Raw genomic sequence first — 18228 nt, 5'->3', positions numbered from 1 at the left:
TTATTCCACACCAGCTGGAAGTAGAAATACACTGTTCTTATTGTGATTTCCCCCAGCACATATCACTTAACGTCACTGAGAATATCATGCATTGTAATGTAATATTAACAAGGTTTTCTTATGTATATTTGTCCTGTAGTTCTTCATTCCCTGCACATGCCTCTAAACCAGACAACAGTGATTGGTCCAAAAATAAAGTGGAGATGAAGAGAGGTAGGACAGATAAGGTAAGTATCTTCCAAATGTCTGATAGTATCTCTCTGGAGCCTGGCATATCATCAACACTCAGAGATTGCTTGTTAAATAATTGAAGGAATGCAGGCAGACTTACATGAAGGCTTGCAAGCAAGCACGAATGAATATGACTTGATGAATGGTTTCTTCCCTACCCCACAAGTTCTCCACTGTACAGACCAAAACCTGATGACTACTCCAGAGCTTTTCTGCCTATGAGAAACCTCTGGGTTCTGGGGTGGGTGGGCAGCAAGCCTCTCCACACACTATCTCACACCTTATTCTGGATCATTTCCCCACTTTTCAACTCCTTCCTCACTACACTACCACTTTTACCCTGATGCTGAGTGGATTTCTCTTTTTCTTTCATATTTTTGGAGATAGATCTCTCCTTTAATTTCTTTGCCATAATCCTGGTGACATCCTAGCTTTCAGGTATATAAACACCATTTTTAATTAGGTTGCAAATTTGCTGATACTCTAAAATCTATCTTTTCTATTTGCAAAAAGCATCCAATATTTTTCTTATTCGTAATCTGTACCCTATTATTATATAGCCCTGGGGCTATTACTGACTAGAAAAAAGAGAATTTGGGAGAGCTATTTCATTTTTGAAATTAGTGAAGCTAATTTCACTAAGAAATTAAGAAAAAGAAGTGAATACTTTTATGTTATTGCTAACATGTATTCAAAGAAAACAGTAATAAATAAACAATACAATAGTTTTGAAATGTTTCCAACGTAAGAGTTTTTATTCTGGTTCTGCGCTCAATTAGAGGTACCTACAACAGACTACAAACAAAAATAATTAGGAAGGGCTCAATAAAAATGGCCAGAAATCAATAATTTTGTTTTGCAGATCTCAGACAAGTTACTAGGTCTTAATTTCAGTCTTAACATTAAGTCATAAAAATTCCTAATTCAGATAAGATAATCAATTTAAAACAAGACTGCAGGCTTGGATTATAACTACCTTAACTTCCCCCAAAAAGCTGAAAATCCTATGACAATAATTTGTCAGATTCAACTTCTGGGTATGTAGAATTTACCAAAAGATTGAGTATAGTGTGGTGAGGACAGGGAAAATAATAGGAAAAAGAATGGAAAAAGCCAGAGCCAATAAGCACAAACAGACCGGAGATCCAGGTGGGGGATAACAGGTAAGTGTATCTGTTTTACAAACAGGATAGGAATGGGTAGAATGAAGGGCGGCCTTACCTCAGCAGAGGGGCTAGTTCCACAGTGATGAGGGGCTGAGGTCTGGGCAGCCCTGGAAGAATGCTGGCTCTCTTAAACATAGTTGCCACTAGACTGCTTTAAGGTTTCTCAGCAATGGTCCTCAGCCCTTTGCTGCTGTGGGTCGTTCTAGGAGGGAAGGGCAGGGCTGCTTGAGGTGGAGGTATGGCAGCAATGGCGTGGCTGGCTGACTCCTAGACCCCGGGCTGAGAACCTTCTCTGAGGAGGTAGATGTCAGCATTATTTAAGGGTGTTAGAGTTTTTGCTGTACTGGGAACTAAACTGGCCTGGAAACTGGGGAGTGACCTCAAGTGCACTATTCTTGAGAGAGGTTTCAGGGTGTTCCAGAGATAGGTGATGTCGTCCCCCTCCCACCTTGGGCTGGGGGTGTTTCTTGGGGTTGGACTCTTGGGACCTGATGCCATGAGAAGAGTCATCTGAGTCCGAGGACACCATCTCCTGGAGAGGCAGCCTCTTGGCAGGTTTCTTTTTCTTCTTTCTAGGGTTCTCCTGTCTTAGCTCTCGTAAATCCCCAGTGTCAATTTCTTTGAGTGGACATATTAAGAAAGTAGAGTTCTTCGTTTTTACATCCTCCCTACAGAGAGAGAGAGAGAGAGAGCAGTGTTATCCTGGTCTTGTTGGCTGCTGTGTCTGCAGAGATGTCCAAGCCAGCCCTGTGGTGTTTCTCAGCTCTTTGTCCCTTGGACTTCTTCCTATGGAATGGAGTCGCAGAAGTCCCATGGGGTCTGATAGTCTGGGCTGGGCTTTATTCCATGCAGTTCATTTCCACAGATCTTTGATGTCTGGGAGCTTCGTGTAGTACAGAGAACCTAATATCATTTGAACCCTGTCCTGACCAAGTCAGTGAGTAAAGCAACAATTCCTGACCAAGAAATCCCTTGACATGCCTCAGAATTGACCTGTGTCCACCCCAGGATAAGCTTGGCCACATCATAGTCCAGCTCACTCCTGACATACTGAACTGGAGCTTGTACAGCAGAGACACTCTTCTACACTTAGTTTTCCCTAATTACTCTAGGTGTACCATCAGAAAAAAGTACCCCAAATTAAAAAAATGATATGATTTTTAATTTAATTGACATTAGATATGACTAAGAAGTCATAGAGCTAGTTTTACCATTTAGAAAATATATAGTGTACATGATCAACTAATATTTGACAAGGGAACCAAGAATACTCAATGGGGAAAGGACAGTCTTTTCAATAAATTGGAAACACTGGAAATCCACATGCTCCTGTCTTACAACACTCACAAAAATTAACATGAAATGGACATAATAAGAACTGAAACCATGAGACTCCTAGAAGATAACACAGGGCAAAAACTCCTCTACACTGGTTTTGGCAATGATTTTTTTAGATACAACACCAAAAGCACAAGCAACAAAAGCAAAAAATGAATGGGACTACCATCAAACCAAAAAGCTTCTGCACAGCAAAAGAACCAAACAACAAAACAAAGAGGCAACCTAAGGAATGAGAGAAAATATTTACAAACCATATACCAGATACTGGATTAATGTCCGAACTATATAAGGAACTCATACAACTTAATATCAATAATCTGGCAGAATAAACTGTTATTAATTACTGAAAGAAAAAAACAACCCAAATAATCTGGTTAAGTAATGGGCAGAGGACCTGAACAGACTTTTTTTTTTTTTTTTAACAAAAAAAGACATACAAATGGCCAAAAGGTACATGAAAACATGCTCAAGGTCACTAATCAAAAGGGAAATGCAAATCAAAACCACAAGGAGATATCACCTCACACCTGTTAGGATGGCTATCGTCAAAAAGACAAGAGATAACAAGTATTGCTGAGGATGTGGAGAAAGTGAGCCCTTGTACACTGTTAATGGGAGTGTAAACTGGTACAGTCACTATGGAAAACAGTATGGAAACTCCTCAAAAAATTAAAAATGGAACTACAATATGATCCACCAATCCCACTTCTGGGTATACATCCAAAGGAATCTAAATCACTATCTCAAAGAAATATCTGTAGCCCCATGTTCACTACTGCATTGTACACATTAGCCAAAATATAGAAACAACCTAAGTGTCCATCAGTGGACGAATGGATCAAGAAAATGTGCCATAAACATATAAAATTCATAAACAATGGAATATTACTTAGCTATAAAAAAGAAGGAAACACTGCCATTTGTGACAAGGATAGACCTTGAGGGTATTATATTAAGTTAAATAAGTCAGAGAAAGACAAATACTGTGTGTCTCACTTATATGTGGCATAGAAACAGAGAATAAAATGGTGGCTACCAGGAGCTTGGGGGAGAGGGTGGGGGAAATGGGAAGATGTTGGTCAAAGGGTATAAAAAAATAAAAGAAAATATATTGATCAGTTTATTTATCCAGAACTGTTATCTTTCAAAGAAGGGATCTTGGGAACATCATGACTTCATTCTAGCCATGCCCTCATGGCACACTGTTTTGGGAACTTGCCTTTTTCGGGGCCTTCAGGATGAGTTAAAAACACCAGCTGCCCAGGCTTCACTCTGAATAACTTTTGACCATTGCTGCTTCAGATCCTTTTGGAAGTTACGAAGAAAAAATTAAGCGTGGGAGAAGATTTTTAGTTATTTCTAAAAAGAAAATTACATCAATCAAGGATCAAGTTTCACCACATGTGATACTTTTCAAGGATTGGCGCAAAGACTCAAGAGGTAATTCCCAAAAGGGATTAAAAAATGGCCTTCATGAGGATAGCTATGATCAAGAAAAGAAAAAGCAAAACCAAAAAATAACAGATGCTGGCAAGGACATAGAGAAACTGGAACCCTTGTACATTGTTGGTGGAAATATAAAGTGGCAAAGCTGCTGTGTAAAACAGCATGGCAACTCATCAAAATATTAAAAATAGAACTACCGTATGATCTAGCAACTCCACTTCTGTGTATGTATCCACAAGAAGGAAAGTAGGGATTCAAACAGATACGGACACTCATGTTTACCGCAGCATTACACACAATAGCCAAAAGGTGGAAGCAACACAACTGTCTACCAACAGGTGAATGGATAAAGAAACTGGGGTATATACATACAATAAAATATTATTCAGCCATAAAAAGGGACGAAATGCTGGCACACGCTGTAACGTGGATGAACCTTGAAGACATTATGCTAAGTGAAAGAGGTTAGTCACAAAGGACAAATACTGTGTGATTCCACTTATATGATACACAAGGACTAGTCAAAATCAGAGAGACAGAAAGTAAAATGGTGGTTGCCAAGGGCTAGGAGTGGAGAGGGAATGAGCAGTGAGTGTTCATTGGGTACAGAGTTTCAGTTTGGGATGATGACAGAATTTGGGGATGGCTCATGTGATGGTTGCACAACAATGTGAATGTACTTAATGCCAACTGAACTGTATGCTTAGAAATGGTTAAAATGATAAATTTTATGATTTGTGTATTTTACCACAATAAAAAAAATGTCACAAGCAACTGTAGTAACATTGGAGAAAGCATCCCAGGAGGCCACCAACAAAATTTCTTGAAATAGGAGGCCAGCACCTATGTGGATGTGTAAGTTTTGTGAGGCTGGGTTCTCAGAGACTCATCCTAAAATCACACAGCAAGGTTGTAACACCATACCTGCTCTGTAAAATCTAAAATCTTACCTACCAGGGCACCTGGGTGGCTCAGCTGATTAAGCGTCAGACTCTTCACCTTGGCTCAGGTCATGATCTCAGGGTCGTGAGATCAAGACCCACGTCAGGCTCCATGCTCAGTGGGGAGTCTGCTTGAGATTCTCTCTCTCCCTTCTCCCTCTGCCCCTCCCCCTGCTTGCATGCTCTCTCTCAAATAAATAAACCTTTATAAAATAAAAATAAAAAATAACATAAAAACCTACCTACATTACCATCAACTGTCCCTCACACTGTTCCCTCCCTCCCAAGCATCCTAAGTTGATATGTTCTATTTCCTTTGCAGAGATGTCCTCTATTCCCCAGGTATCAGGACCAGTCACAGTCCAGTCTACCACCTATAACCTCTCAGAAAGAAGAGCAACAAGGAGGAGGAATGGAAAGTAGCAAGAAAGGCACCCAAAGATGAAGGTAGAAGCGAGGCTGACCCGCCTACCTGAAGGATACCAGGAAGATGATCGTGGAAAGAACCCAGGAAGAAGAGCAGGAAAGCTCAAGAAGCAACACATGTCTAGCCCTCAGTAGGGCATTGGTCACATAAATCATGCACCACCTGGATAATTGCATTCTAAGTAGGCAATAATGAAATAAAAGGTGTCCTTGTCATGCCAAAATGCAAGTAATATATTAAGTGGGGAAAAAAGTCACAAACAATATGTTACATTTTCCTGTTGTTATTAAGATTGCGAACATATAAAGATAACTGGAAACCTTTGCATCAAACTGTTAATAGTTACCTCAGGAAAAAGAATTCCAGTAGGATTGTCACTTACTCCACATTAAAAAAAATTTTTTTTAACTGTCCTAAATGATAAGGGGAAACAAAAATTCTTATTTTGAAGAAAAATAATCAACATAGCAGAGAAAACACACTCTAGAAGGATGTATGTCAAAATATAAATGGTGATTACTTCTGAAATGTGGAGCTATGGCTGGTTTTTTTATTCTTCTTGTTTTTAATGTTTAAATTATATTAACTACGCATACTTTTGGAATAAGAGTAAACATAGGCAAGCTGTCATGATCAGAATAAAAAGCGGACTAGGATTTTGATCAAGGAAAAGCCTTTCCATCAAGTCAGCAGATGCAGCTCAGCTACCCCATTTTACTCTCCAGAATGACTGATGTCGACCAAGTTCGAGATATTCCACAAGGAAATGTCCCCTTGCAGGAGGGGGAATGGGGTAAGTGTGAATCTGATGTGAGAGTTCTTATCCAATGCCCCCACCCCACCATGCACCCTCATTCTGCTTGGCCCAAACCCACTCTGAGGAAAGGGGAAGGTGACCATGCTCCTGACTCTAGCCAGTGGATGTTACCCTTCAGCACACTTGGAAAGGCCCCAATAAATGGCTTTCTTTTGTCTTATCTCATGCCAAAACCAAGAAAAATTCAGCGTCCTACTATTTTAGGTTACAGGTTTAAGTAATGTGACAAACAGGTCAAAATCACATATGTGTGTCAGAGAGGAGGGGTAAGATGAGGAAAGCCAAGCACCGTGCCTTCACGGGTTCTTCAGATGCAGCTGGCTCTTGGGAAGAAAGTGCTGAGCACCTACTCCACACTCTTCTTGGGTCAAAACCCACTTCATTCGCTTGATTAGTGTCAGCTCCTCAGCTATTCTTGCTGGTTCTCCGAGGCCTCATTTCTTTTCTGCCCTAAGTGTGTCAGAAAGCTGGTCTTAGAACAGGGGGACCTGATGTTTTATAAAGACCACAAGGCCTCTGAGTTTTAACAATGGAGGGAGCAGAAAATGGAGAGACTGATACAAAAGGCTATTGCCATCCAAATTGTTACCACTGGCCTTCAGGGCTAACAAATCTCCATGACTCTCAACACTCTCTTGTTCCCATACTAGGGCCCCACAGCATGCTTTCTGAAAATAGGCAATGGCATTTGTCCCTCCAGAAAATATGGGACACTCACAGACAGGGTTTGCTGCTGAACTGCTTATTTTTCAGGGCTTTGCTCCAGTCTAGGAAATGGGGCTCCTAATCTGACCACAAGGGACGAGGGAACTAATGACATATTGAAGCTTAATGATTTCAGATGCACAGCTCCTTCTAAGGGAAAAATAGTCAGCAGTGACTGGGCAAGATTATGGGAAGTGATTCATCTCATGTAATGTCAGGGCCAGCGCTGAATCTTGAGGTTTCAATCAACCACTTAAAATCACTGCGGTCAGGAAGACGATGTGAGGCCACACTACATAGAGGAAGGGAGGAATGTTAACCATCATGGAATTATGATTTCCTTTGGGACATATTCCTAAATCCAAATGGCTTGATGGAAAATGATTCAACTGTTCAGAGAGAGACAACAAGAGGCTAATATTCAGGAATTGGGAGCTGACCACAGACCCGGATAAAACACAACTGAACCCTAGGAGAGTGGTCTCCCCTCCCATAGACTCATACACAGCCATGTCCCCCAGGCCACACAATTAAAAACACACATCAAGAAGAGAACACTCCTTGCCTTCAAGATCTCAGTGCCCAGTCATTTCCTTCAGATGTCCAGTGATTTTTTTTTTTTTTTTTTTGGAGCAAAGGATTAGTCCTATCTGGCTTTCCTGATCACATTTAGAATGTTACTAATTTTTTCAAGAAATCCAACTCCCTCCAAGTGAGTCTTCTTAAAGGAGGAGACTCAGAAGCAATCTGCCCAAGAAAGGATGGATCCCAGCTGTGGCTGGGAGGGATATCCAGCCAGTTACATGGCACCAAGTACGGGGATTCAGCTCAGGCCTGCCAGAGGCACCTTGTCTGGAGGAGCACTTAGTCCCCAGCCTGTACTCAACCAACCTCTCAGTGGGTGACTGAGTAATGTCTGGTAGAGGCACTTCCCTTCACTGGAGAAAACCAGAAGCCAGAGCATCAAACCCACCAGGCATGTGTCCCCTGCTACAGCCCCAGTGGAGGCCCCAGCCTTCTGAGAGGAACAGGATTCCAGGGGAGGAGTCAGGGAACAGCTCTGCTGGGAGCTCTCTGCCTAGCAAGGAGGGAGGATGCCAAGTGGGGGGAAATTTCTCCTGGTCTGCTTGCACTTTGGGATTAGGAGAAATTACATGTGTATTGTCTAAATGGAGAAAGTTATAGCCGGTTTGGGGAATATTTTCACTCAGAACAGATATCTCTATGCTATGAAGTGTAGAAAAAAAGCTCAGGGACATCACTGAAGGTAGGTAAGGCAAGAGTAATCACATCCCTCCATCGGACACACTCTCAGAAGGCACACCTCCTTCAGCTGGGCTGCCAGAAAATGCACTCATCATGTGGCAGAGGAAAGAGAAAATCAAACCAGTGAGAGCCTCCCTTCATCTCACATTGTAAATGTGGTGATACTAACATTCTCTCCTTTAAGAACTAGTTATTTGGAATTTAGCAATATGGGTAACCTATTGGATGATAGAGGACTAAAGTCCTCCAGAATCATTTAGGTGTCAAATTTTAAGCTGAAACTAAAACTAGGCATCGGCTTTGGCCATATTCAATCAGTTTTGAACCCTTTACCCTCCAAATACTTCCCTTCCTGTCTTTGATTGTGTGTTGCCCTCAGTTAGGAACAAGAAGAGGGGCCTGCAGGAAATACTCTGTCACCCACGACTGAAGGCCTCAAGAAAGAAGAAAAAGTGGAGGTGCAGAACACAGAGAGCTGAATGTCTGGCATCCCAGTTCATGCCTGGGGCCATATACCCCTGTCTGATCAACCCCAAATGGATGGTTATAGTGGATTCAATATTTTAAAGTTAAATTTAGTCAAATGCTGTTCTGTTGGAATTGCAAGCTATAGCACATTTCTTTAAGTAGCCCCTGAAGAAAGCCCACCAGGGTTTTTTTTTTTAATGGTCTCATTTGCTATAATGATGTGAAGGCTTACTAAAGACAAACCAAAGGGAGATGGTACCTTTAGAAAGCAAGTTAGGAAGCGCTCCTGAGGAGAAAGGACCTACCAGAAGGAAATCCCAGTGGAGATACAAAATAAGACCTGCACCTTCAGTCTGTGTGCTCACACCTGTCAGCTCTGATTATGGAAACAGAGACAGATTAAACTCTGAATTTAGCGGGTTGGACGTGACCTCTGCTTAAGAGAATTAAATGCCGTCTCTTGCTAGCACAGAGGTGGCTAGAGCAAAACAGCAGTGGAAGTTACCATGGGGAGACTGGAGAGTTAATGCATACTTTCGCTGTGTGAAGACCTAGAAGCTAGGGTAGATAATTAGCAGCTGAGAGCTTTAAATAAGGCCTGGGGCAGGACTACGATAGAAAACAGTTACAGGCTTTTCAAAACACAGAAAGAACTGAATTTTAATTCTAAAATAGGATTGATAATGTTGAATTTAGGGAAAATGGTCAATACCTAGACACATCTATTCATATTCCTTTAAAATGTACTGTAATTTGGATATCATTTTGTTTGAGTAGGGTTTTGAGATCAACAAAAAATGTGCTATAATTTTAAATGAACATTATACTCATCTAGAAGAGAATGAAGGATGGTAGTGTATATTTTCAACAATAATACCTAAGGAAAGATTCTCTGTGAAACCATGCATCTCTCATGGGCATCCACTAGTATTTATTTGTTCACTGGTTCATTCTTCAAATAGTCATTGGGCACATCCTATGAGCTGGACCTTGACAACTATAATTTAGAAGTGGATAGAACCTGGCACCTGCTTTCAAGGACACGTGCCTAACAGGAGTGAGAAACTGAGAAAGTATGTGGCCCAACACAAGGGAAAATTTCTCTAATGAAAACCTCTACAGGACGCAGTGGGATCACCTCAGCGCACAGGATGGCTAGAGTCTCGGAACAGGAATAGCGATGGTGACCCCTGAGTTCAGTGTTAAAGTTCCCTGGAGGCCAAGGGCAAAGAATAACATTCCAGGGAGGGATACACAGCACAGAGCTCTGAAAAAGCATGGCATGGGGAAAAAGCTACAAGTAGTTTAGTATGGTTAATGTGCAGAGGGCTTGTAGGAGGTTGGTTGGAGGGTGGCTAGGGAGAAGTGAGGCTAGGGGGGCAGGCCTGGGTCAGACCCACAAGAGGCTAAACTAGAATAAGAAGGGGCAAGGGAGGGAGACTGAAGGATTTTTTAAGTGGGGGAGGGACTATTGGCAGGAGGCCAAAGGTAGTGGCCTCAGGAAATGAGATGCCTGACCTAAGGCAGCACAGGTCCAGCAGAGCTGAGAAATATTTGCAAATTAGGATTAATATAATTTGGGAGACCCATGGGGTGTATTGGGTGAAGGGCAAGAAGAAGCCAAAGATGATGACCAAATTTCTGTAAGGACAACTCTGTGACTGACAGGTGGCAGAGAGAACTGAGTCAGGGCAGGCAGAGATGGGAGTGGGTCTGTGGAAAGCTATACTTTCAGTATTAGATGTGCTGAATTTGAGGTTCTGTACATTCAGGTGGATGGCTGGAAATACCAGGATTCCTGCCATGGACTCAGCATCTGCTTTACCCCAAGCACACACTGACCATCTCCAATCCTCACACCACCCTAATCTCACTGTAAGCAAACAAGCTCCTAGATGATAAGCAACCTGCCCAAGGGCGCAAACTAAGTGAGGGTGGGGCTGGGATAGGAAATCAGGTCTTAGCTTCCAAGGCCCCTTCCACCTAGTTCTTATCAGCCAAGTCTGCAGTTACAACCAGCGGGGGAGCTTTCAGCAAAGTCCATCCCAGGTCCCACTCTGAGAGGCTACGATTCTGATGCGGGAGCACAGGAGTGGTCTGGGGTGGAGAGGGAGATATGAGGTCCTTAGTGTAAGTGGAGTCATGGAAGTAAGGGATGTGGTTGAAATTGGGCAGGGAGGAAATCCAGAGGGAGGAGGGAGGAGCCATGACAGGTCTCAAGAGAAGGAGGAGGGGTGGTCAAGAGAGTCAAATAGACCCTATACTGAAACAGCATGCACAGTCTGTGTGAGCGGTCTGAGTGGCCCCTCTGGGAATAGCTTCACAAGGGGGCAAGGGGGGAAGCCAATACCCAAGCCTCCTCAGGAAGGGAAGAGAAGGTAAGCAAGGGGAGACACCAGCCTATGAGACTGCCCACATACAGCATGGCTGTGAAGGGAGGGAGGATGCCAGATCACACTGCTGAACCAAGGGAGCTCGATGGATTTAGGACTGGGGGTGTGTGTGCATGCATGTGTGCATGTGTGTAAACAGTGGAGGCAAACTTGGGTTTTGGCTGGGTGAAGGAATCAGGAGAGGAGCTAGGGAGATAGGAGAGAATCCTGATAACTGATGGAGCAAGAATTGGGTAGTGGCAACAGGCTCTGGAGCCTGGTGGGCAGGTCAGCCTTGGATGAGAGAAGGTACTTTGATATCAGGGGGGAAGACAGAGGTTTCTCCAAGCCTAGAGGTGGGGGAAAAGAAGTGGAGGAGAGAATGTCTGATGGTTTCTGTTTATGAAGTGCAAGATGATGCCATCAGGTGACTGAAGGCTGGCACCCAAGACAACTTACAAACTCCAAGTGAAGTTGGAGGGTGTTTCCAGGATCCCTTTCCCTAACCCTTGCTCAAAATCCACCTTCACCTCCAAGGTTATGGCTCTAACTCTAGCTGTGATGCCCCTCGTCAGCCCCATGGACTTCAGTTTTTGTCTACTTTCTAGGCCTCAGCTTCTTCTTATTGACTTTGCTTTAATCTACCTTTCCAGCTTTTAGCAATCCTACTTCCTCAGATGAAAAGGTATTCACCCCACTGTAGCCGCTGGAAACTGCCACCCACCCACCCACCCTTGCTCACCTGGGCACAGACAAGCCAGGACCAACACCACATTCTCACTCCCCAACAAGGGGAGAAGCAGACAATTGACTGGTCCCAACTGCAACTTAATCTAACCTTTGCTTCATTAGAAGGCCTTGAACCTTTACAAATAAAAGGAGAATAATTCCTTCAAGTTCATGACAGGATTGAGTGTTTTTCTGAAGAGTCCGTAAAATAATGTTGCGTTTGAGATTAGAACCAGATAGACAAATAACCAGCAAGTAAGAGGTGTGATGTTGAAGGAATAATAATCACAGAACTACATTTTAAGCAGGAGGTCCTCCACCTCTGCTTTTCTCCCCAAGTATTTAGACATCATGAATCCCAACTCAGAAACAGATTAAAGGTGCAAAGATATAAATAAAGTTCAGGGAGTATAAACAGTTGGGTCTACTTACACTTTTGGGTCCTCCTGAATTGGGGGTGATTTTATATGAGAGCAAGAGAGAGCATACTTGTTTTGGCTGATCTTAATAAGTGCACTCCGAGGGCAAAATTCCTGTAACAATACCAAAAGAGTTCATGCAACTTAAATCAGAAATGTCTACAATTTAGATGTAATTTTATTTCAGCTTGATCCATTACAATAGCTGCTAGCCATTATCCTATTCAGGATGACACTTAAGAGGGCAGTCAAATGGCAGAGTCTGGTTTGATAATTATATGCTAAGTAAAAGTCATCGATGAGTCCTTCTGGTCGTTTCTCCATATCCTGGATCACGTGCGAGGCCGTCCAGTACATGCACGTGTCTGCCCATGCACATGCGCATGTATACCCACACATCCCTCCCCAGAGCTACCTTCCTATTTACCTTTACTTCAGCCATGGCCATCTCTTTCCTAGACTCAGAAACTATAACCACCACCCTTTGCCAGATGTGCCACCTTCAGCCCCGTGATCTCCACCAGAACTGTCTTCAGTGTCTCGCCCCTGACCACGCTGCTCTAGTCTACAGGGCCTCACTGCCCTGGGGTAAATTCCAAGGTCCCTCCTGGGCTTTGAGGCTCTTTCTCAGGGATCCTAGGACAACTGCTTCATCTCTCCGCACACGCTGGGGCATGCCCAGGGACATCTCTTCAAACGTCCCTTAATTTGCTTTCTCCTCTTTTGCCTAGTAGATATCCCCAGAGTGGTGCCTCATGTCAGAAAAGCTTCCCGACCACTGCCCTCTAGACTGCTTTTTACTGTCATCCAAACAGCTCCACGAAAGTCTATTTTGTCTTAAAGTTTGTTGTTGTTTTTTTTTCTTCTGGGTTGATAAGAAGGTACCCCTTTCTCCTTCTTGTTCTGTCAGATTGGAAACTGCTTCTGGGGCCATTGACTCTGATGGTCTTTACTCTTTGCCTTTAACTCTAAAATTCATTTACTATGACCCCTCTCCTGATGGATACACCTCATGCTATAGGCAAGAACTGACTGGATATTTTTATTCTGTATACTAGGCAGTTGGGCACAGACATTCAGAGTATAGGCCATGGAGCCAGACTGGCTGGGTTCAAATGCCCACTGTCCCACTTACCCTGTGTGTGACTTAACCTCTCTGCTTCGGTTTCTTTATCTGAAAACGGGAATAAGAATGGTACCTGCTCGCAGTGTTTTGAGCATTCAATTGTTCATTACATATAAAGTACCTGATTAGTACCTGTGGCACATAAGTGCTTCATAAAGTTAGCCTCTAGTATTTTACTTCTTGCTTTTTGCTTCCTAGTCTATTTTCCAGGCATATTAAATGGCCCATCAAGACAATGTCATTTCCATTAGAAATGTCATTCATTTAAGTAATTTAAAAAGCAATTTTGAGAATCTCCTCTTCATCAGAGGCCTGTGCGGGGGGCTACAAAGATGAATAAGCCACAGTCCCCGCCTTTAAGGAACTGGGAGTTGGTGAGGAAGCCAGTGTGGGAAGGGGGAAGTATAGTGTGCAGAGGAATCCTGAGGGCCTCAGCAGGATGTGACAGTTGGGCAGTCTTTCCGGTGACAGAAGTTTCTGCAGAGAGAGGATGGGAGGATGGTCCAGAAAGAGGGAAAGACTAGGGGCTTGGAGAAGCCCACTGTAGTCAGGAAGCAGTGAGCCTTCCATGGGGCTGGGGCCACGCTGGGTTCAGGCTGGGTTTTTCCTTGAGGTTGATGAGAAGCGTGTGTGTGTGTGTGTGTGTGTGTGTGTCCGGGGACATCAGGCAGACAAGTGACATCAGCAGATATGTAAACTGATAAAGAGGCTTTCTAAAGCGTTTAGGGAAATTCATAGGGAGGCCAGGGAGGGGAACAGAGCAGGCTGAGAAGAGGCAGGCAAGGAAGAGAGAGAGAAAGGTGCTGTAAGAAACTGGGGAGGACTGTAAAGAACTGGAGTGAGTCTCCCCAGTTGCCAAATGTGGAAGGAGAGCCAAAAAGGCCATTCGATGAAGGAGTTAGGAAGCCGTGGCAACCTCAGTGAGGGTAGATTTTGCGTTGCAGAGTGGGCAGAATCCGAACTGTAAGGAGTAGGAACAGGGGCAGCTAGGCAAGTCATTCCTTCAGGACATCTGGCAGTGCCAGGAAAGAGTGAGGCATTGCCCAGAAGGAGGGCGGTTTGTGGGGGTGGGAAGCCACTTTCTACCTAGTGAGAAAGCCCTTTCTTCAATGAAAGTACTTACTCTCCGGTTGTTGCATTTCAAAACTGTGTAGAATTTATCGTCGGCCACATCCTGATTCGGAAGTGCTATGACAATGGCAGGGACATAGAAGTCAAATCCGTTGGGTATCACAATTTTGGCAAAGACATAATCTCCAACCTGTAGATGAGAACGTACATCATAGCAAATATTTTGCTTGTTGATCTTATAAGCAATGTCAACATAAGCCTGTTTTAAAATACTCCAAGGTGATTAGCAAGTACTGATGCTATAATTCAAATACATATATTTTCTCAGCTAAGAAAGAGTCAATAGTTTGAAAATCCCCCAGGCTCACTGGGCCACCCCTAGAATTCTGTAATCAGTCTAGGGGAGCCCCCAGTTTTCACGGGACTTCTTCACCTGACAAGGATCCCAGGCTGGGGGGCAGCCAGCAAACTGGCAAGAGTTCTGGAAACCATATCCTATAAAGACTGGTTGAAGGAACCTATTTCACAAGGACTGCCACCCAGACAATGTAAAGCAGCAGGTTTGTTTAATGTTCCAAAGCACACACCTGGAGTCCATAGGCAAAAGTTACAGAGAGACAGCTTCTAGCAGAAAGAAAATCTTGTGAAGCATGCGGAGGTTGCTGGGCATGTGTCAGATGGACAGGACCAACTGTCAGGGGCAAAGTGGACCGGTGGGCGCTCTGGGTCTGGCCAGGGAGGTGCCGACAGACACTCGGCATGGAATCCTAGGAGTGCTCATCCGGTGCTTTGCCTCCTGGCTCCCGCTGTCCAGGACAGCAGTGCTGGAGCTCTGGGAGCTTTTTGCCTCTCCCTCTGCTGGCCTGGGGGCTGGGAAGGATGGGCCCCACGCAGCCCAGCTTTCATGGATGTATATGCAGATGAGAACACGGCAGCCCAGCCAACCTGTGGAATTCGTGTTCAGGTGTAACTGCATTACGGCATCAAGGTCGGGCAATAACTAACTACAACGTCAAGGAAAGCTCTACCTCTGCCCTTGATATTTACATCGGTTTTAATATCATCTTTTGCAGTTAAAGTTTCCAGGGTGTTAGCAGTTACAGCAGCTCTCTTCCCCCGCCATCTGCTGTCTGTAAAGCAACAAGGGCCGCAGGGGCTAATGTAAGCAAGCCTATGCAGTCATGAGGCTCCTTAACAGGGTGTTAGCAGATCAAGGTGCAAGAAAAAAGTTGCCAGGGCAGGGGCCATACAAACAGGGGTCACTGCTTTTCCTGCCCAAACACAAGCTCCCTGGAGGAGCCCAACCAGGTGTTCAGCAGAGGCCCACCGTGGCCTCGCCATCCTGTTATCCACGACTGTGGGGATGGTGGAAAGGGCCCCAGAAAAGATCGCTGGAGCAGGTACCTGGAGCAGGGGACAGGGCATGGCGCCCCCGACAGGCGTGATGAACGAGGTGGGCACAGCCTTGGTGTCTCCGTACCTGAAATCCACCAGTGCATGGGTGGGGCTCACACACTTCTTCACAACCCCTGCAAGGCATGAAGTTTAAAATATAATATGAAGACAAATAATGCCTATTCTCCTAGGCTTGCGCCATCTTGTTGGCTAATTTATAACACTTGGCCTGTTTAAATCAGCATGCCCCTTTGATTTCTCCAGGAGGTAACAGTGGATACTGTACGATGCATACAGGGGTTGACCGACTCAAAGTGGTGAAGTGCACAGCTCTGGTCTGGACACCGCTGAGCTGTGAAGCCCAGAGAACATGCAGAAGCTGTTTGTCTGTCATCACCAGCAGCAATCCTGACAAGAATGTCATTCCTAGAAATAAATATCCTCTTCCTGGCTACTTCTTACCATCTGATTTCCTTATTTACTTACTTTAGCCATATTTCCTTCTATACTCCTCACATATAGAAAATCAGAGTTGTTAAATTGTGAAAGTCCAAGAAAGTAGGAATTCCCATCATCAACTTTTCATCTAATATCAGATAAATGAAAAGCTAACTAGGCTGAACACATCCTCTGGCTTCCCTAAAATGCACTACGAAAAAAGGAACAAAGGAAAAAGGTGCAAGAAGTTTCCTTGTCTTTTAGCTGTACTCAAAGGGACGATTATAGTAGGGAAAAAAAATACCCGTTTTAAGGTTCACTTATTCTAGCTGAGATTTATTTTCCTATCATAAAAGGATTATAAATATTAAGGAAGTTTTGACAGGGACACTTCCCCAGGCAGTGAAGCTGCAGTAAGACTCCTACTCTGAGAGAGAAATGTGCGTGTGCCCCCCAGGGTCCCACGACACCAGGGCCTGGCACTGCTGCCCCAGGTCACACACTTACCTTGGCCAAGTCCCATGGCCTTTGATGTGGCAAAGAACTGGCTGGTGTTTTTCATCTTGAGTTCATGTCTCTTGTTTTAAATGGCCAAAGAAATGACAACTTTTTTTTTTTTTTTTTAACACACATACACACAACAAGCGAAACCAGTTCCACTTGGTGTGTGTTTTTTCATTGGATTAAAATGTTGTTTGGTTTTTGAAATAGTCTTTATACATTATTCACACATTTGCTGCCATAAACTGACTTTATCCTTTTAATTAGAAAAACAAACACTGCTTTTTAGAAAGACTTCCTATTAGGGAAGCAATGAAGAACCACTCCTAATTGAGGAGAAGGTCATATCCCACACACTGGCGAGCCCCCACACTCCCTCCCAGGGTTCACAGTGAAGGGCCTGGGCTGCCATGACGGCCACACTGGCCAGTGTGACCCTCCGCAAATTCTTAGCCTCTGGGACTTAGCAGAGTCTACTCATAAGCCTGCTAGGCAGGGTTTCAGTTGTTTGCCTAAGTGGAGTAGCTGTGATAGACACTGGATCGCCACAAAGTCTAAACCATTTACTATGTGTCTTTCAAAGAAAAACCCTGCCAACCCTGCTCCACATGATTAGATCTACACTTTTTGGTATCTTACAACAACCTCTTTTTAGTTCCTTCCATTGTTTTCTTCTTTGTACAAGCTCTGCAGAAATGGGCCTTTGCTCACCTGCAGAAATTGGTCCAGTGTCTCCCAGCCCAACGTTAGAACCAGCCTCGCCATGTGGGCAGCCTGGCTGGCTGTGCTCTGGAAGCTGGAGGACCATGAGTGGGCCTGTCGAATTATGGCTCAGCCTCTGCATTTGCTCTTTCTCTATCTAATTAAGGAGCTGCTACCATTTCTAAGTCCCGATTCAAGATCAGCATCTAATTCTGTTTTCCCTTGTGCTGCAGTTCCTCTTTGTCCTCACCCCCAGAGAGGTGAGACTGGGTCTCCTGGCTCTGAAATGTCTCCGGGAACCACTTCGGGGGCCTGGGCTTCCTCCCAGTGAAGGCTTGGCGATCGCAGTCACCTTCCTTGGGTACAGGTTGGGCCCCCCACCTCAGCCAGGGGGCTCTCCTGTACTCAGGCTGGAGAAAAAGGAATGGGCCCCTGTTGAGCCCCTCAGCAAAAATGTGGCCCACTTTCAAGGGTCAGAAGACAGCAGAAATACTCCAAGTAGGTAGGTCAGTTCATTTTGTGAAAGACGCAGGAAGAGTTCTCAATATTTGCTCCAAACAGGAATTTCTCAGGCTGGAGACTGGATCTTTTACCTATGGCTCTAACTTTCTGATAAGCACAGCCCAGCTTAAATTCCATCTCCCGAAAAAGGCTTTCCCTTTGCTTC

The 18228-nt window shown here is 44.2% G+C and overlaps 1 protein-coding gene across 1 annotated transcript in view; it reads right to left on the bottom strand.

Annotated features, from left to right (window-relative positions):
• Positions 1-967: 967 nt before the first annotated feature.
• The window catches only part of VWA3B (von Willebrand factor A domain containing 3B), a 211482-nt gene continuing 194221 nt past the window's right edge, over positions 968-18228 (bottom strand). The window contains exons 24-28 of the mRNA XM_045886208.2: positions 15930-16054; positions 14578-14715; positions 12342-12442; positions 1714-2065; positions 968-1664 (exon numbers count right to left, since the gene is read on the bottom strand). Coding sequence (XP_045742164.1) covers positions 1551-1664; positions 1714-2065; positions 12342-12442; positions 14578-14715; positions 15930-16054 — 830 coding nt within the window. The 3' untranslated portion in view covers positions 968-1550. The remainder of the gene's footprint in view (positions 1665-1713; positions 2066-12341; positions 12443-14577; positions 14716-15929; positions 16055-18228) is intronic.

The sequence above is a fragment of the Mirounga angustirostris genome, unplaced genomic scaffold, assembly GCF_029215605.1.
Source record: "Mirounga angustirostris isolate CCGP_5_RB_7025 unplaced genomic scaffold, mMirAng1.0.hap1 SCAF_10, whole genome shotgun sequence".
Taxonomy (NCBI): Eukaryota; Metazoa; Chordata; class Mammalia; order Carnivora; family Phocidae; genus Mirounga; species Mirounga angustirostris.
Note: the sequence above shows the minus strand (reverse complement) of the source record. Positions and strands in the feature narration are given on the sequence as shown.